We start from the raw sequence: 20,286 nt of genomic DNA, 5'->3' as shown, positions 1-20,286 counted from the left end.
ACGTTTGAAATGGTTCAATTAACAGATAATTTGCATTTTAATTTGATGAGTCAAGACCATGGAACTGCAGGAAACACTGTCGAGAAGACACTAAATTAGCACTAATTAGTATGTAAGCTACAATTAATAAGAAAACAGAGCGATAGCAGACCTTCAGTTACAGCTGTAAGATGAAGCTGCATCACTACAACTCAAAATATACCCGAGCATGATTTTTTTTAAGCAAAGTCCTCTAATTGTAGGATTTCATCTATTTTCTGTTGTGTCACAACAGGGCTGCTGGTCGTGTCATAGAGTAAATGCAACACACGGATGGGGTGAATCTCTGTAAGTTGCCCTCTGCGAGAGCATTGAACATTAAGGTCAGGGATGTTGCATAATATAACATAATATATCACATCTGCTGTGTACGGTAAAAAACACCAAGTCTAAACTTTTTTTTTTTTTTAATAAAATGACAGTAAAAATGCAGAAGCAAAGAGTCAAAGATCATCTTTAATAAAAATATCTAACCCCCTCATAGTACAGTAGCTTCAGTTTTTTTGCATACAGTAATATTTGCAAAGCTGGCTGACATGTATACCTGTATTCATCCTGAACTGTGATATAAAGGTGGGAAATACCAAGGATATACTAGGTGAAAATTAAGTTAGGGAGTCCATAAAGAACACAGTTGAAGGTTGATGGTGTGAGAGTCGTTTTGTGGTGAACTTTCTTTGAGTCAGTGAGGAGCACTTGATCTGCAGAAGGAAGCCAGAGGCAGCAATAACTATATCTGAGGGTTATAGTGAAATCCAGCTGGTTTTGTTTCATAATTTGAATGATTCTGCTTGACATTTTTTTATTGCTCTTTGCAAAGAAAACCAAGCCTCACACACAGGGAAAGAGATGTGGGGGTGTCTGTTATGCAGCCGTTAAAAACACATTTCTGTGTTTACAGTACATAGAAATTTGAGGTTAAATGAGAATGTATAAATTACCTGATCCTGTAACCTTGTGGGTTGGTATCTCTGAGCTGTCCCCTCTCCGAAGGGCACAGATGGTGTGGCCAGAGGTTTGTCTGCCCCTCAGTAAATCTGCAACACATGGCGACACACACAGATTGTATTACTGTAACTGCTAATAATGCCCACAACCATTAAGTAAATATTTAAAGAGGTTAAATTACACTGCCGATAGTCAGTAATGGAAAATGTAGAAAAGGCATCACTTACTATCTAGCACGTTGGCCATACTGTGTGTGTTCTGCTTCAGGCTGCTGTGCCACTGGTCAAGGACAATACAGCCAACACCGGCCAAACTCAACAGCAGAGCAGTCTCCAGGGGTTTCTCAAGGGTTAACTGTCCAGCACTGCAGAGGACACAAACAGTGAGAGAAGGAAAGAGGGGAAGCCCCGTTTCTACACACTGATACCAACCAAAGAACTGAAATGCGTTCAAAGGCAAAAGACAGAAGCATCAATTGTCACTTAAGTGAATTCAGTAAAACATGCTAGGAAGTTAAAAAGGTCGACATGTAAGAATGATAAGTGCAAAATTACTTTGACAAACTCAATTTGAGCTTCAGTATTTGAAGCTAGTGTGTTACCTCTCGTGGACATCAAGGTTTGATTGATGGACAGCACTGGCATTGTTCTGTACCAGGTCAAAGAGCAACGCCATGCGACACTCTGAGGAGAGCAAACATCAAGAAATGAAACTCCTCTAGAACAGGGAATATGAAACTTTTATAAATATTTCCTAATAATGCACAAACCACAGCCTTGAGGATGCCCATCATGTTCTGTTCTGAACAATGAAAAGCTGTTCTCAGCTCTGTCTTAATGCAATAAGGTGAAGTGATACAATAGTGTGTAAAGTTTGTACAGGCAGCATGAAGTTTGAAAAAAGACAACTATGTTGTCAAAGAGAAGTACAGAATTCAGTTGAAAAGCTGTGGTATCTTCTTATAATAATTACAATAATAACAATTCTATTTTGCATTTGCAACAGTACAGAGCCAAACCCATGCACAACTTCAAGGCTAACTTTATATCCACAATGTTTTTTTTTAAAGTATTCTTCAATGTTAATTTCAAGGTGGCTTTATTTCTAAGATTACAAGAGTTGTTTGCTGACAAATTTTTATTTTTTTTAAATGTTTGATAAAATAACTAGGGGCGCCATCACTCCTCTATACCTTTACATGGCAAAGTGTTTTTTGCTGCTTTTTTAATTTTCTGAATGTCACATACACAATGTTTAAACATCATAAGGTTGATCTGAGTTGTGTTTTATATGAGGGTATAATGTTAAATGACTGAACTTATGATTATCAGTGGTGGCATTTGGTTACATACGGTGTGCAACACTATTAACTTATACATTTTAGTCATGGGCCTTCATTAACAAGAAATACTGCACCAGGGTTATATGCCTCCGCGCACCAGTAACGTCGCTCTTAAAATTTATATCCATGTCTGTAAAAAAAAAAAAGGATGCTTCCCGCTGCAGCACAGAAGATCTTTACATTGGCACAGTTTTAAGGTGAGCACCCCAGATTAGTACCACCAATTCAGTAGCTGTCTGTTTCTGTCTTACAAGGTTGAAAAATGGCCAGAAAAGGTTTTTTTCCAGGACATTATGACATCACAATTGACCATGAACCTCTTGGATATGAAATGTCAGAACTTTATCATATATCCCATGAAACATTTCTGTGAAATTTCAGCATATGAATTCTTGAGTTATGGCTAAAGACCTGTTTTATGAGGTCACTGTGACCTTGACCTTTGGCCGCAAGATTCCTATCAATTTGACAAATTTGTGCCAAATTTAAAGAAATTCCCTTATGGTGTTTTGAGACATCACCTTCACAAAAATGAGACAAATGCAAGGTCACCATGACCTTGACCTTTGGCCAAAAAAAAATAAATCAATTAGTTCTTGTGTCCCCTTGAATGTTTGTGCAAAATTTGCAAAAAAGAAAAAAAAATCCTTCAAGGTGTTCTTAAAATAATGCAGTCACAAAAATAAGACAGACCGTAACTGTTGATCTATGACCACCAAAATCTCATCACTTCCTCCTTGAGTCCAAGTGGACATTTGTGTAAAATTTGAAAAGAAAAGAAAAATCCCTCAAGGCATTGGGAATGTAAAAACTAAAAACATATTACATACGGCCTTGGTTATTGCCAACGTAGAGGCATACAAACAACCAGATGAAAAACACTTTAAAATATTGTTACAGTCAGTCATTTGCAGGACACCCAGTCAATCACATTTTTACAAGCACTTGGACTAGCCCTGTAGGTGTGAGAAAATGTCAGACACCAGGTATGTTACTGAGGACATCTTACTATCTGTATTTCAGAAAGGACAGAACAGCAGTCCACCACTCTGATGCGAGTCCCAGTCTTCCAGTCATTGTCACAGCAATGTTACAGTCATCGAGCTTTGTCCCTCAGTCTTACAAGATGATATTATTACTCTATCTCTGCATCTGTTTCTTGTTTAAGGCACACAATTCCCCGATAAAATATGAGTGCAGATGGTGCTGCATGTACAGCATAACACCTTTTTATTCTGGGAGACACAAATCTGCCATCGCCTGATCATATCCTGATGGCCAATTAAGTACAACCGCTCCAGTTTGTTGTGAAGTAACAGCTGGAATTCAAACCATGGTGTCAGTCACACTATAGTTAGCAGCACTAACGCCAGGCTAGCGGGAGGCACATATGTCCAGCCTTGGGCGATGCATAAGGCCAACCTGACACTCTGTCTATCACACCAAGTCTACCCAGTCTCAGACTACCTTTGTACGGCAGTGACAGAGAGGAGCCATGAAGATGAAGCCATGGCTCCTCTCTGTCACTGCCGTACAAAGGTTGTTTGGGGCAGGTTATTACTTATTTTAAGAGTTGTGAGGGAGGGAAAGGCTGCTGCTAATAACTGAGAAGAGAGAGAGGGTTGGGAGTCATCTTGTCCCCCGACTGTAAATAAATTACAGCGTCCAGAGGTTCTATAAGACTACTCTTAAAAAAGAGAAGGAAAAACTCAAAAGGTTTGAGTTTCAAATGATTACAAATACCTGTTTTAATTTGCTCCGACTTATGTCACCGACTTATGTCACCAGATGTGTCATCTTCTATGACTGTAAGGCACAATTAGATGTGTCCTATAAAAGAATGTAAATTTATTTTTATACGACTGCTCCAGAATATACATTTTTTTGAGTTTTTTTGTTTTTCTTTTAAAATGAGATTAGTGGGATTGAATGACTGAAATGAAGTATTCTGAAGGAATCCTTATTAGAAGTTCTCTGTTAAATTATGCTAACAGGTACTAAGCAAAGTTGTGGAAATGTTTTAGCAGGGATTTGTGATAAAAAGAGATATTTCTACATATATCCATCCAGCGAATAAGACTGATAGCTTTAAAGAGATTAAGCCTACTTCTCCATTTACTGTTTACAAAAGCCATAAATAGCTCTGCTTTTCAGTCATTACAGTATTTTGCCACCAATTTTTCATCTGGTACAGAGACACCTGATGCTCAAGGCAGTCAAAACCAACCCCACCGGATCGGGCTGAAAGCTCTGGCACCTCTCTTCCTCACACAGACAGGGATTTCAACTGAGCACAAGAAACTTGTGCTCCAGGAATACACACACTAAAGAGACTAGGGTCACCAATCAGCTATTATGGCTTAAATATAAAGGTCAGAGAGCAGTGAAGACTAACACATCTTTGGGGTCATCAGGTGGGAACCTCCTTTCATCAGTGTTTCACCTAGTTGGTCCCACAACACTTCCAGGAGGCTAGGCAGTGAACTCTGGCGTCCCAAAGCAACTCCCCTAGTGCCAGTTCTCACTGCTCCTATGCATCCCAAACAGCCATGCCACCTTCAACAGACCCAGGCTCCGTTTATGCAAGCTCCAGATAGTGGCAATGCCACCTGGCTATCACAGATACAAGGCTAAGCTAAACTACTCACAGATACAAGCTGAACTACTACAAAGCTATCACAGTTACAAGGCTAAGCTAAGCTAACACATGGCTATCCCCCAGGAGGCTAAACTGAGCTAATTAAGCTAGCTAGGCTGGCTATCACATGACTGTCACAGCCCAAACAGCAATATCACCTTCAACAGACCCAGGCTCTATTTATGCAGACTCCAGGTAGTGACTGTGCTGATGCTACCGTCCCTAGCACATGCATCACAATTGCCAATATACTACAACTCACATACAAGACTCAGGCTAAGGGAAATAAGGGTGAATTGGATCAATAAACACACTTACTTGGATGGCAGCATGGTCTCACACAAAGAGACTCAAATAGGCCACTCCTGCTCCTAAATACCCTCACACTTCCTGGGTTTTCTCCTGAGAGGATTGATTGGTGGATCTCTCCACCTGATTTCAAGGAGTTGTTCGTTCAGCGGTGCCCCCTGCTGGTCCCAAACTACCATTGTTCCTCCTAATCAAAATCCACTGACTGGATTTAACTGCCTCATCTGACATTTCCCTCACTGTCCTCAAACCCGGCCCCGCACTCCCATCTCCCCCAGGAGAGAGGTAACTGATCCAGCTACAAATCCCCTACATCCCACTTCAACTGGGCGAACCCTAGCTTTCCATCCTTTCTGCTCAGCTTCTGCCTGTAAGTCTGTGTACCTCACTTTCTTCCTTTCATAGGCTTCTTCCACTGAGGCTTCCCAAGGGACTGTAAGCTCAATGAAATAAACAATTCGTTGACTCACCGACCACAGCACTATGTTAGGCCTCAAATTAGTACAGACTATTTCCTGATGAATAACAAGCCTTCCTCCAAAATCTACCTGCATTTCCCAATCACACCCCTGCCTCCTCCCTAACTTACTGCCTCTATGTTTCCCCCCCTCACGTACAAACTGCTCTTGGCTGCTTGAATCTGGTGTCAGATCATGCTAGTATGCTCTAAGCACCCTGAAAAACCTGGTATCCCCGTCTTCTGCACCCTCAAGTCTATTAACCCATTCCTTTCTAAGTACCCAGCTAATCTCTGCACTACTACACTAAAGAAAATCTTCCCCTGACATTCAGGAGAGAAATCATCCGGAACTGGCTAAGATCTGAGGACTCCTTCTTCTTAGGGATGAAGACACCCCCTGCCCTGCGCCATGCTCTTGGGATAATTTGTTTCTCCCAAATTCTTTTTAGATGTTTCCACAAAAACTTGGATGTCAGGTGCACTTTTATAAACCCGGTAGGGGACTCTATTAGTCCCTGGGGCCAAAGAAGCCTTTGCATGCCTGACCACTTCCTGATCTTCTTTCCACCTAGGTGGCCTAACATCCAACTCCTGACTTATCTCTCTCAATGGAGGCTTATCAGGTGGAAGACCTCCACTCCTATTCTCCTCTAAGTCTCAATAAGTCTTTCTCAAATATACTTCAACCTCTAACCTTTTTGCCTTAAGTTGCCCCCCTTTTTCCTGTTTAAACAAACCTTTTTCAACAACCCATATTCTTTCTTTCTCCTCTTTTTCCTAAAATGCTCTGCCCTTCTAAGTGCTGCTAGTCTGTAGCCTTTTCCTACTGTTTTCGTAACTGTCACCTTTCCTTAACTAACTTCTCTATTTCTTTTTGCCATCTAGACTTGCCTATCTGTACTCTCCTTACCCTCTTTCTGTCATGCACCCTGAATCTCTCTTTCTAACCTCTTAACCACATTTCCTCTAAACCCACTTAAGATCACCAACAAGTCACTGTTAACCGCCTCCCACTCTTTACTATCATTTGCCCTTGGCCATCTACCTCTAGCCTTCTGCTCCATGGTTCTCTCTTTGGCTAGCCTGCTGACCTCAGTGTCAACTGATTGATGTGACTTTCTGCCAGCCACAAGGACAAACCTGAAGTATCTTGCCCACTACTGTACTACCTTTAACCTCCACAGATGAGCTCACCTTACCCCGAATGCTGCTAGTTTTAACCCTAGCGGTCCGTTCCCCTATCCCTCACTGAGTCACATATCTGATGCATAGTCATGTCTGTTCCGATGTCTTTTGCCATGTAATCCACCTGTGAGTCATCTTCCACCCCTTCTCTCGCTGACTCTTGGGATATTTTTCCTATGTTGGCTGTAGCTTATTGTGGTTGTAGAAAGGCTACTACACATCATCAGCCGGCGTGGATTGCTAGCCCATGTCAGCACCTTTGGGGTCTTTCCCTCCTGTCAGCTGTCTTTCCAAGCGGTCACATGGTCTTTCCCTTGTTGTCAGCTGCCCTATTCACAGCAGTCACTAGCTAAGCTAGCTTTGAATTCAACTAAAACACACAAAACTTATGCTCCAGAAAAGGATAAGCACTCAATGAGGATCCTGGGGTCACTGATCAGCAATTATGACTTAAACGCCAGAGAGCAGTAATAGAAAAGAAAGAAAGAAAGAGGGAGCAGAGTCAGGGTGGCAGGTCTGAACAGACTAAAACCACCCCTGCTGGATTGGGCTGAAAGCTCTGCCACCTCCCCCTCATCCCCGTCACATGGACAGGGATTTCAACTGACCACAAGAAACTTAATTATTAATTTTGCTTTTTTTTTTTTTGCCTAAATCAGAAAGAAGACTGATGTCATGAACAGCAAATGCATTATTCAGAAAACTAAAGACATTATGAATCCATCTGTAATTCATGATTAGCGGCAATGATGTGGTGGGCCCTGGTAAGCTTAGGCTTACTACAAATATGTGCATACTGCTTTTTCATGCTGACTTTCACATTTTTAAAACCAACATGCATGCCTTCAATGAAACTGCTGCATGAGTGTACAGTACCAGACAGATTGAGGGCAGCCACTTTGGCAGGTGGAATGTTTGCCATGAAGCGCTCCATCCCCAGGTAAATGAAAGAACTGCATCTGCACAGCAGCTGCTCCATCTCAGACAGACTTGAAACATATTGGAGAAGGGTTAGAAATGATCAGGTGTGTTGCAATGTAACAAAAACACTTTCTTCTCTGTATGCTGAGAGCAAAAACCAAACAAAAACTTGCTGCATTGCATTCTGACCTGGGCCTTTGTTTGCTGCCCATGAAACCCTCCCACAGATTAGTCAAATGCTCGCTGTGGGTTTCCAAAATCTCCTTCATCCTCATGCTCAGACTGGTCCCCTCTGTGCCAGAGAGACAAAAACATACAAATATTATGAAACCTATGACTTGCTGAGGTGGTGACACTAACTGGGAGCTGAAATGTGACTCACACAAGGCCAACAAAGTAGCGATTTTGTAAAACAGTATATTTTAAATGAGGAGAGGATGCTTTGAAAGGCTACAAGTTTAGAGGAAGACACTTAGAGTCAACTATGGCAATGCCTGGCTGCAATAAATTATAAAGACAACATTATTCACTGCAAAACTTGACTACAAAGCTTTCTCAGCACTCATAAAATCCAAAACACACCGTCCATACAGAAGAGAAAAACAGCTAGACCTATAGGGTGCTGTTATTATTTAAAACAAGCATTTTTTTCTGCAACAGTGTAGTACCTTTCCACCCTTGTCATACTTCCACTTTATTAACTTTATAGATATGTAATGGAAGGTATGTAATGTATTCTCTCCAAAGAATGTAATTAAATCATCAGCAGTCACTTACCAAAGTGGCCTTCATTGTGAGGGTCAACAATATCTGTGGCATGTTAAGCATAAAAATCTTTGTAAAATTATGCTTTTACTATATCTCAGTAAGACAAACAAAAAAATTAACAAAAAGAAATACACAGAAGCTAAGAATGGCCACATTTCCATTCTTTTTAAATGTTATTTTGAGATCACAAACATTATGGCACTTACAAACATTATAAGTAGCCTAATGTGAGGAAACAACCTTTTTTTGTAATTATGTCATTATCTTGAGATAACAAAATAAAACTACATTTGTGATAATGAATTAATTATCTCAATATCACAATTTTTGTTCAACGATGAAATAATTACCTTGTTATCTCGAGACAAAGCTGTTTTTCAAGATAACAAAATAACTAACTTGTGATCTTGAAGTTATGGCATTTAAAAAATAACTGGCTGTTCTTTGGTTTTGTGAAGTAGGTATAATATTTAACAAAAAAGATACATTTGAAGTGACGTGCATCCACCGGGAAGGTGTTAGAAGGCAACACACGATTCACAGGCATCTGGGTAAATAAATTAAAATTATAACAGCTTAAACCAACATCAGTTACAAACACAAAGTGTATGCAGTATGCACATAAACATGCAAATATACATTTGCAATTACCAGTTGCAAGACAGAATATGAGAGTGGAATTTAAACAGAAGAGACAGAGCAAGAGAAATAGAAGCAACGGGAAGTGGTTGAAGGAAAAAATAGAAGTGGTGCATGACAGAGGATAAATGCTCAGAAGCTGGAAATAGGATCTTTATGAAAACACATTATGTAATTGATTGAAAAACCACACTTAAAAGGGAGGCGAGAGGAACTTAAATAATTGCCAGTGCTGACAGCAGGTAAAAGTAATATTGCTGTCTGTATCTGGCAGGCCCAGATTAATTTACTGAACTCACCACTTTGATGGCTTGGCTTTGATCTGCCTTCCCCTTAGTTCCCTTGCCACCTTTGGTCTCCTTTTTGTTGTCACTTTCAACTGCCACAGACAGGAAGCAGAATTAATACATACACTTGTCTGCAGGCTAGATTACACAGCATTTGAACTGGGAGGAGGAAAAAAACAACTTTCTCAGTATCTGCAAAGTCAATGACATTTATTGGTGACTGAAGAACAGTTCTGAAAGTTCCTCCTGGCTGCAACATTCATTACCCTCAGCAAATGAAAGCCCGACTATTGATGACGCTTTGATTATCAGTTTAATTACAGAATTAATTTCAAGCCAACCCTCCTTTTCCAAACAAACAAACAAACAAACAAACACAAACACACAAATGAATGGCTTTAGTCAACACCTAATTGCACATACACTGAAGTAGCTATCTACAATTTCATGACTGATTTTTTAATTTATTTTTAAGCGATACCAGCAGCAATACCGTAGGAAAGGAGTCCATCTGTCGGCTCGACTTGACAGAGTGGTTCCCTACTGGTGGGTCGCGATCCACTTTTGGACCGTGGGTCCACTCTGATTGGACTGCAAGTGATATGTGAACGTGTCTAGTTTGTTAAACTCACTTATATGTTAAGTCATTAAAGAACCAACAAGACAGTAAAAGTAAAAGCTTTCATGAGGTCTGTGTAGTAGAATCACATTTGATTACTCTCAGACATAGTTCAGTCTAAGCTAGTAGAAGCATACATTCACACAGAGTTAAACTTTCCCACCTGAAGACAGTCTTTTTATTGTTTGTGCTAATTTGTCCTGTCCATACTTCATGCAAAGCACTGCACATAATAATAAATTGCCCTTTCAAAACTCGTTTCAGGCACTACATCTTCTTGACACAAGGGTACAATGCAGATGTCAAAAGTATGGTAATGATGATTCTAGAAAAAAGAATCATCATTGTCATCACCCATGTATTTGATCCAGCCACTGAAAGATGTGCGAGGAAACACATGTTCTAGTAGTTTCCTGCCTGTGTAATATGCAATCGTCAAGACACACACAGATAGGCACACGCACACACACACACACACACACACACACACACGTTTAACAGTAACCTTTGAACATTCACTCAAGCTATGCAAATGATTCAACCTTTAAAAAGGTAAAGATGTCTGCAGCGTCAGATTCGCTGCTCTTTCTGCTCCCTTTTCTTTTCTTTTCAGAATATTACTGTGCATAATTCCCCAGAGGACTGAGGCACTGTTGCCAAAAAACAACTTTTTTTTCCTATGGATACTACACTCATAGGAGACCTCCAAAATAAAACCCACAATTTGTTGGATATTAATAATAAAACTGAGCCGAGTTATTTTAGTTTATGTTATTGTCTTTTTTTTTTTTTTTTTACCTTAGAAATATTATTCAAGCAGTTTGTTTAAAATGGATTTTTGATTAGATTCTTGTGAAACACAACATTGCAACTGGTTGGTTATTTGAGTTACCAAGAATAGATACCGCAGTCCTATTTTAAATCGAGTTTTGTCCGTTGATGAGAACAGTCTTCTCTCTGATGATACTATTGTACTTGTTGCTCTCACAGCCTGCGCTCCAATCACAGTTTTAAGTATCGATAATTAAACATTCATACAGCGACTAAAACCAAAACTCAGATGTTTTAGCCAGATAGTGGCTATATAAGCAAATCTATTCTTTTTAACAATACATTGGTAACAATGTAGCTATTCTTGTAATTGTGAGATTATGGTCATTTCAACTAAACAACAGTTGATAGCTGTTGGACTATACAAATCCTTCACTCAATGTATTTCCTACATTATGAGCAAGCAGTGTCAATTTTGGTAAAGGTTCTTTCTTTGACTTACATGTCAATGAGAACTTTTAACTGAAAGCTAGCTTTTTTTGAAGGATTAGGGAGGAAAACCATCATTAACATTGGCCATCGAGCATCAAACTTAAACATCCGCTTATGACCTCCATATATTAACCCTGGACATTAAACCTATAGTCTTGACTCTAAATTGCTCTGGCAGGCACAGCAAATAGCCACATTTAATGGACATCCACTTGCAGAGCAGGCCATGGTGTTCACGGATGTTTGCATGAACTTATGCATGCCAGCAGGATGTGAAATGACCTTTCTCTCCTGAACAAATTCCATTTCTATGGATGGCTGTCTACAGTCTACATCCACGCATCAAGATGCTTTCACTGAGCTTTTATTCACAAAAATATGATGGAGAATCAGAAGAGGTAAACATCCACTTACACAGTACAAAAATCATCTAATTGTTAACACTTTAAAACCGCTTAACAGCACTGCGCTGTCTTATTTCTCCCACTGAGACACCTGCTGTTTCTTACAGTCGCTATCACTCAGGGGTGAGCCACATAAAAAAACTCTTTAAAAAAACCCACCCCTATTCAGAGGTCTTCTCTTATCATAAAGCATATCTTGTTGTATCCTTTAAACTCTTTCTTGTGGTCCACCAGTCCAATACTTTGTTGTTCCCTCCTACTTTACCTGCCACCATCTAAGCCAAAATATCTTGAGTGCAAAATAAAGCAGAAACCAACTTTTGAAGAACTTGTGAGAATCCTATTTGTTGCAATATAATATTAATTATATCAATTTTTTTTAAAAAATGAGCAAGTTAGTGATAGAACTATAATGATGCATGTTTTATACCAGGTTTACAGTGGATATTGGAAGCACTGAAGCACCCCAATTTTCCATGGAGCGTTGCCCACCTTTCGGTGCCCATGCGCACAGTTTGACACCAAATGCACAGCAGCACAGAACTTTGTGGCTAGTTCACAATCTGCAGCAATAGTTTCTTTGTCAAGTCTATCTTTTGAGTTAATCTAATAAGAATAATAATCAAAATGAATGAAATCAAGAATATATATGACATAACTGATCTGATTTTACTTTACAATAAATTACAATCTATGTATCCCACACTTACTTATTCCAAATATTGAAATTTGTGATGGTAGGTCTGGATTGACCATTCTTTAGACAATTAAAAAGTATAATCAACAATATAAATGGAGCGCCTGTTTAAGTGGGGCAGTAATAACGAGCTGAAAGAATGTTGAACAGAAATTCTACTGATGGTCTTAGACCTATCTGTGAGGACTGCACTATCTTGTTTTTAAGTAGCATGTTCATGGGTAATGGTTAGGATTCCTAGACAGTGCTTGCAAACATTTCTCAAATTGCGTGTGTATGTTCGTCTCTGGTACCTTTTCCTGATTCTTCTCTGTGCAGGCGACTGTGGAGAAGCTGAAGGGAGAAGTCTCGTGACACAGAACTCAGACCTTCCTCCTGCAGGATGGACAACGCTTCCAGCGGCAACTCCAGCAACTTCCTGTCTGCCAGCAACACCACATACTCCCCTGGATCTGCTGGTGATTTCTCTGTATACACACACAAGTGCAAACACTTTCTCATATAATGTTATTGTATGACAGTATGTCTTTTTTTTTAAAAAAACCTTTGAGATATTTCTGTACAACAAATTTTAAGGATTTATTGTTCCACTTCAGAAAGTCCACACTTTCTAACTAGTTTGATTGTTCCAACAATTCCGCCTTAATTCTTTTGGAAACACTTCAGTGGAACTATAATCCTCACTGTGCCTTGTAATGGTACTGCGTTGTCATTTCGTGTGTGTAAATCAGCGTTTATCACATTAAATCGCATATACAGTAACAACACTGGCCCGAGGGGGATGAGCTGCAGCCTGCTTGAATAGAAACCTGCCGATGGGGTACCAATGAACAGATAGGAATCACAGCAGAAAATCGAACAGAGGTTCATATGACACACTGCGAAGATAACCACAAGGCCCTTAGGAAGCCACAGACATACGAAAGTCCACATCCAACATACTTTTCCTTTACCTGAGTTCCCTTTCTCTTCTTTATCTTTGGTTTTGGTCATCTCAGAGAGTGGCAGTGATGCAGCCTGGGGCCTGAGGGAGGGAAGGACAGGTGAGGATCAGTAGGGCTACACTACCTGATATCTGACAAGGACAGAAGATAGAAGCAGACAGTGTAAGGGGTGAAAAAACAGGGGCATGCAGCTCTTGCTTTGTGGAAGCTTGCTGAGGAACAACCTGACCAACTAGGATTAACACACAAAATAGTCGTAGTTTGTTTTGAGCACACACTTGAAAAGACCATTCCCATGTTTCTCTTTCTGCCATCAAGAGTGAAATCCTCACTGTTCAAAAGTGCTGGGTATCGTTTAAAAAATAATACCAGTATCAATATGAGAAGCTTTAAAATGATACCAAAACAAATGGAGTACTTTATTAAAGACTCATGATGTGCATGCAGTAACGTGTATATCGTCAAACTTCAAGAGAGCACGTTATGATGCTAGTATGACACCCACGGATTACAGCATCTGAACAAAATGCCTCACTTCATCCTCTTCAAACAACCCAGCTTCTGTCCACCAACATTGACGGACATTGATATTTTGTTAAATCGAAGTTGTGAAGTCTGGTGACCAAAGATATTAACCCTTTGAAACTTGGAACGACACCAATTTTCTTAGGCTGCATTCATATACCTTCACAAGTATTTAAACCTGAACCAATTGATTTGATTTCTTTTGAAAACACGGAGGAAAAAAAGCAACTTGGCAGGAAGTGTTCTGCAAATTACAGGAAACTGCCAGATTTGGAAAAATTATGTATTTTAAAACTGGGAAAAAAAGCTCCCAAAAATATTTATAATTTTCCAAACATATATTTAAAAAATATTTTACATTATTATTATTATTTTTTTTTATCTTTTAGCACTTTTTGTAGGTCATTTTCTTGTACTTTTTACAGGAGGAATGGGATGTTTCTTCAGAAGATGCTCATTGCCTTCTTCCTATGTTTTTTTTTTTTTTTTTTTTTAAAGAAATCAAGCCAGTTTGTTCAGGTTTCAAAGAGTTAAATCTGCTGAGTGTTGGCAGAGTGAGAGTGTGAGAGTATCTCCTGTGCTTCAGCCCTCGGTGCTCACAGACTGGACAAATTACAGCAGTTCAATGTGTCACTTCATAAGAACTGCACCCAAAAATAAATAAATAAATAAATAAATAAATAAATACTAGAGTACATGATTCACTTTAAAATTTAATTAGGTGCAAAATGTCTAACATCAAGGCGCACTGGATCTTCATCAAAGTAATAGTGTAGACTGAAAAACTTTACTAACCTCCTCCATGCAAAGAACTATCTCTCGATGGATAATCAGGACGGAGGTACTCATTCAAAAGACCAACACAATGACAGCACCCAATCAAATAGAAAGTGTGATATTTTACACAACATTAAAATATGTTTCCTATCCCAAGCTATAAAAGGACAGAATCCTCTTAAATGAAATATGGATCACAAACAACATGAGAGACTTGGTTCTTCATCAAGTCCGTGTGGTTCAACTGTGTAAATGAACTAACGAACTAAATGAAATGTGTAAAGCCTTTGTAGTGGACAAACAGGGGAATCTGATGTCATATACAATACTTTACCTTAAGCATGTGAAGTCAAACTGCGTGAGAAGTGGATTTAAGTAGTCTTCCATATCTTGTATAAGTTTTCTGAAGCGGAGTCCTAACATTTCCTCAGCAGCGGTTTTCTGTGTGACAAGAACATAGAGAGTTTCAGTAGCAGTAATGCAGTATTTATTGTTTCCAGCCACTGATTACTTTCATACACACATCTATAACAGCAACACAATGCTTGGATGCAAAACTCAGCTGTTCCGCGACGCGAACGGAGACATGAGATGACAGTAATTGCTGTGGAGTGAGCTTATTTATGAGGCTTGCAGTGGATAATGTTAACAGAGTGAGGGAAAAGCAGAGGTCTCAACAAAACATACACGGGGAAAAACACAATGCTCCTCAGAGGCCTCCAGGCCGCCCTCGGCACCGTGCCAACAGACGTGCTTGAGGAGGGCATGTCTGGTGTCCAGGCCAAAGGCCCGAGTCTGCTCCCTGAGTGCCAGCAGAGCCTGTGGGCAGACGGAAACCTTTGCCACCCTGGAGCACGTCAGGGCACCTGCAACAACAGGATCAACACAATCAGACGTGTGTACTCACAGACACAAACAGGCCTTGTAATTGGTCCCCATGAGCACCTCCACCCCTTCGACTCCTGGTCCTTTTCTAAGCTTCTTCTGTCTCAAATTATTTTTCGCCCGCTGTCTTTTCTGTTATTTGTCCTCATTCTACGAGTCTAGATGCCAGCCTACTTTCAGTTTTTCCACAATTCTTACAACTTTATTATGTCAGACTAGTCCCGGGAAAGGTCGTGCAAGCAGGTAATACAGTATGCTAATTCCCTGTGATGACTTATGCAAGCTGGTGTTTCATGCCAGGCCAGCAGCAAAGAGGTGAAAGGGAAATTCAGCGGATTTGTTCTACACTTTGTCGTCTTTTCCTCTCTCCTTGTCTTCATTAAATCTGAACTTTTCAGCTGCTTGCAGATAAATGTTACACAAGAATACTAAATTCATCTGGCTCTATTTAAATGCTGACAACAATGCTACGCGCAGCAATGTACGTGTGATGAGGACCAGATTCCTCGGGGCTATGGAACAAATTAGATGCGGTACAAAAATACATAACTGCAGTAAATCTTCGGATTTAAAATGCCCAAATCTCTCATTAAAGAAGAAAGTCTGACAGCTGTTAATACTGTGAACACTGGTTTAAAAAATGTACAAGCCCCTTACCTGGAACTTGTGTAGACTTTCCCTTTTGATTATGAGCTTTGGTCACCTCATAGAAGGCCCCATAAAGCTCTGACCTTAACACAAGACAAAGAGAAAAAAAAATTCCAGCTTGAGTTTTTTCAAAAATATGAAAGGGAGTTAATGAGAAAAAAAGAGATGATGTAAAAAGTAGTATGCAATTAGTAAAAGGTACAAAAAACTACCTGACAATGATAAAAATATTTTTTCAATAAAGAAAAAAGACGAGAATGTTAAAAAAAGGGAAATTACATGGGAATACTGATAAAAATATAATAATTATGTAAAATTTTTCTTTTTTCCACAAGGATTGTTCCCTTGCTTCTCATAATATTTTTTAAAATCTTTTAATTTCTTGTAATATATAAGACATTTGTTAACAAGAGGATCATTACCTTTTTTTTACGTTTTTAAATAAAATTGCACCATTTTTTTCAGGGCATTTTTGAAAGGCATAAGAAGGAAGCATAAGAAATGTGGTGTCACTGTAGGTTTCAAATACCTTAAATTCTAAGTAACAAAAATTCAGTCTATCTCTCTGCAGATATACCTGAGTTTCAAACATCATCTCTCTAGTGGCAGGTGTGCCACACAGCACCCTCTTCTCCAGATATGGTATTACTTTAGCCGAAACCTACTGTGAGTTGTGTGACCTGCATTCATTTACTGATGTACCATGACACAGGCTGAGGCAGATAAGGACACAAGATACAGCATGGCAATAAAAGCGAAATAGTGACAGAAAACACAGAGGACAAAATAGAAATTACCCATCTTCAGAGTGCTGAAGCAGCAGGATTTTCAGGTTTGGTGGAAGCTCTGCAAGGATATTTAAGTGGCTGGGACAGATGGTCAGGTGGCTGAAGGCCTGCAAACCATTTTAAAGAACAGATATTTAACAGTTTATCATACAATCTAAAAGTTCATATTTCAGAGTCTGTAGCACAAGAGATGAAAAGAGGAATATTTCATTATTTACAGTTTAAAAGTATTCTGAACATATGCATAGATTTGGGTATGAACAATAGCAACATGCCTCTGCCATTGTCCCTTAAATTTAAAGTATGTGTTCAAAATCAGAGAAGAATTAAATAAATATAATATATATATGCATGTGTGTGTGTGTTGAATGAAGTAAATATTTTGCAGAGTCAACCTATTTCTGTCCGTAAAGAGAAAAAGAGGAATCAAGTAAGCAACAAAGGTCCCTCAACTTGCTTTGATATGAATTGAGGACTATAATCACATCATATAACATATTAGGTATGCAACCAAGGTCAATTATTAGACAACTACTATTTCTAATTTACACATTTTTGTCATTATTTTTAATTTTTACAAATTCTTATTATTATTTTTTACAAAGTAACAGTTTGTGATAAAAGATTAACCTGCTTTTAGGGGGCAACTTCTAGATCTATTCCCAAGGTTGCAGACACCACCAAGACGACCTACATAACAGCTACTGTACATGTTGGTGTAACTTTAAAGAAGGAGTGTGTTTGCAGCCCCACTACTCTGAGTGGTTTCGGAAATGCGTTCAGAACAAAGGCCACAGCACAAGCGATATTGTTTCCCCCATCAAGGGAATTTACTGAGCTGAATATGACAGCATCCATAAATCATGGGCGGGTGACCCTGTACCTTTGAGAGGTTATTGAGGGAGTCCTCGGCTCCCTTGAGCATGCTGCGGGGCCTCTCCTCCAGAGAGAGGAGCGGTTTCCTGTGAAGGCTGAGCAGAGCGCAGAGCTGGGACACGCTGGTGCCTGCACAGGCGGAACTCAGGACCTCAGCCATCACAGCAACAGTGCAGCAGCTCTGGGAATAAGGCAGAAGATGGGTGAGGAAGCTGCTGGTAATAGCAGGAATTAATTAGGTGATGATATCCTGCAAAATACCATTAAGTGAGTGAGGATGGGTAGACATTTATTTTTATTATTTATTTATTCTGAAACAATGAATAATAATATTATTTTCGGTTGTCCCTCAGTTGACTTTCTGCTTTCAACAGTCAACTAAAGAATGCCACCAGAACCCTTTTTGTATAGGCCAACTCACAGGGGAGCTCATGTCTTTCTCACTCAAAAAACAGAAATTATTTAAATTGAATGGGAGGTGTCTTTTAACATTAAAAATATAAACATACATATAAAATAACATAAAAGCAAGTGAGTAAATAGACAATAAGCATCCTCTGTGTCATAAACTAAAAAAAATAAACTATAAAAACAACTTTTTACAGTGTGCATTGGTATTACAGCACTGAGACTGAAAGGGAACTTTGTAATTTCATGTAGTTTCTATACATTAAAAAAACACTGCATACTCAGGACAGTGCCTCCAGTGTAGTAGAATTGCATATATGCTCTGAGGCATAATACCTGAAACAGGGCAAGATATTGGCCTGCTGCTGCAGGGTCAGACTGGCCATGACACTCCAACATGTTGAGAGCAGCATCAGCCAGGATGGAGGAGGGCAGTTTGTGTTGGAGACACAGGCTAATGGCCTCAAACAGGGCTTTGCTGGCCTCTGCCAACAACTGCTGGGCTCTGCGCTTTCTCTGCTGCTTTGTAGACTACACACAAAACACACACACACACGCAGGCAGATTAACATTCCTCCAAACTATAACAATCAATGCAAGTCAAGTACAGTAAATCATTCAAACATACTGTCCACACATGCATGTTACATTATAAAACACAATGCTATCAATACACTATACACTTCTACCTAACTTCCAATAGAACTGAAAAATCCAGGCATTTTTTCCTGCAAAAATACATGCCAACGTTCAGCGGAAGCTACCATTAGGCTTGCTGCTGTCTTGAGAGTATTTTGTTTGTTTACCTGGATAGTGTTTCTTTGGTGAGCTGAGGGAGAGAGTATCAACACAAAAAGGCAATCTTGCACAGAGGAGACTTTAACTTAATTTGTTGTTCTCAGACAGCTAAAGCCTAAAATTAGCTCTTATCCTTTAGGTCAAACTCTGGATATGCTTATTTTCTCTAATCTTTGAACATAGCTATTTGTACATTACTCCTCTCTTCATTAAATCTCATGTCAAAGTTAGCACCATATTGGGAATTGACTTGTTATGATTTTATGAGCAAATTCTTTTATTAAATCTAAGTCCTGTGTAAAATGTCCTTGTTTGTTTTTGAGTCAGCCCTGTCCTGTTATTTTTAGTCACGGTTTAGTGCACTGAAAGTCTTGGCTTATTATTATCATAAATTCATTTCAGAAAACCCACACACATTTTTGTCTAATTTTATTAAATTAAAACAGTTTATATTTTAGTCTTTTTGAGTCATGAGTATTGAACAGGTCTGTCAATCTAGTAAAGCCAAATTGATAATTTTATAATTTTAGTCAAACTTCTTTCACACAACTTTATCTTATTATTTATCTGGTAAAAAACACAGGTTGGATGATTAAGAATGATGCCACAGCCACTCTGATGCCAGAAATGCCTGACTAAATGCTTTGTTTTTACATTTGTAGGCAAGATATTTCAAAAATAGAATTACTGTCTTGTGGTTGAATGCATCTGCAAGCCACTCAAGCAGTGAAAACAGTTTCAAGGTTGACACCAAAGATTAGTGTCACCAGTTCAGTATCTGATTAAATGTCTTCCCTTCTGTTCCTGAGATATGCAAGGTCACAGTGACCTTGACCTCTGACCAAAAAAAAAACTAATCAATAATGCTGGATTCCCTTCGAATGTGCCAAACTTGAAAAAAAAGAAAAGAATGAGGCAGATGAGGTCACAGTGACTTTGACCTTTGCCCTATGACCACCAAAATCAGAGTAGTTCATTGTAGAGTGCAAGTGAATGTTTGTGCCAAGGTAGAAAAAATTCCCTCAAGGCATTGTTGATATGTCGCATTTATATGACTGGGATGTAAGTATGGACAATCTGAAAACACAGTGCCTCCGGCAACGGCAAACCCCGACGTG

General features: G+C 39.3%; 1 protein-coding gene across 1 annotated transcript in view; it reads right to left on the bottom strand.

The window, feature by feature from the left end:
- Nucleotides 1-432: 432 nt before the first annotated feature.
- LOC121954616 (cilia- and flagella-associated protein 46) overlaps nt 433-20,286 on the bottom strand; it is a 74,226-nt gene continuing 54,372 nt past the window's right edge. The window contains exons 43-59 of the mRNA XM_042502246.1: nt 18,707-18,892; nt 17,970-18,143; nt 17,096-17,193; nt 16,308-16,381; nt 15,453-15,631; nt 15,100-15,206; nt 13,473-13,543; nt 12,813-12,986; nt 9,549-9,628; nt 9,097-9,157; nt 8,622-8,652; nt 8,032-8,142; nt 7,798-7,910; nt 1,589-1,670; nt 1,215-1,351; nt 981-1,076; nt 433-740 (exon numbers count right to left, since the gene is read on the bottom strand). Coding sequence (XP_042358180.1) covers nt 634-740; nt 981-1,076; nt 1,215-1,351; nt 1,589-1,670; nt 7,798-7,910; nt 8,032-8,142; nt 8,622-8,652; nt 9,097-9,157; nt 9,549-9,628; nt 12,813-12,986; nt 13,473-13,543; nt 15,100-15,206; nt 15,453-15,631; nt 16,308-16,381; nt 17,096-17,193; nt 17,970-18,143; nt 18,707-18,892 — 1,881 coding nt within the window. The 3' untranslated portion in view covers nt 433-633. The remainder of the gene's footprint in view (nt 741-980; nt 1,077-1,214; nt 1,352-1,588; nt 1,671-7,797; nt 7,911-8,031; nt 8,143-8,621; nt 8,653-9,096; nt 9,158-9,548; nt 9,629-12,812; nt 12,987-13,472; nt 13,544-15,099; nt 15,207-15,452; nt 15,632-16,307; nt 16,382-17,095; nt 17,194-17,969; nt 18,144-18,706; nt 18,893-20,286) is intronic.

This window comes from Plectropomus leopardus, chromosome 15, assembly GCF_008729295.1.
Source record: "Plectropomus leopardus isolate mb chromosome 15, YSFRI_Pleo_2.0, whole genome shotgun sequence".
In the NCBI taxonomy this organism is placed as follows: Eukaryota; Metazoa; Chordata; class Actinopteri; order Perciformes; family Serranidae; genus Plectropomus; species Plectropomus leopardus.
This window is presented reverse-complemented; position numbering and strand designations above follow the sequence as displayed.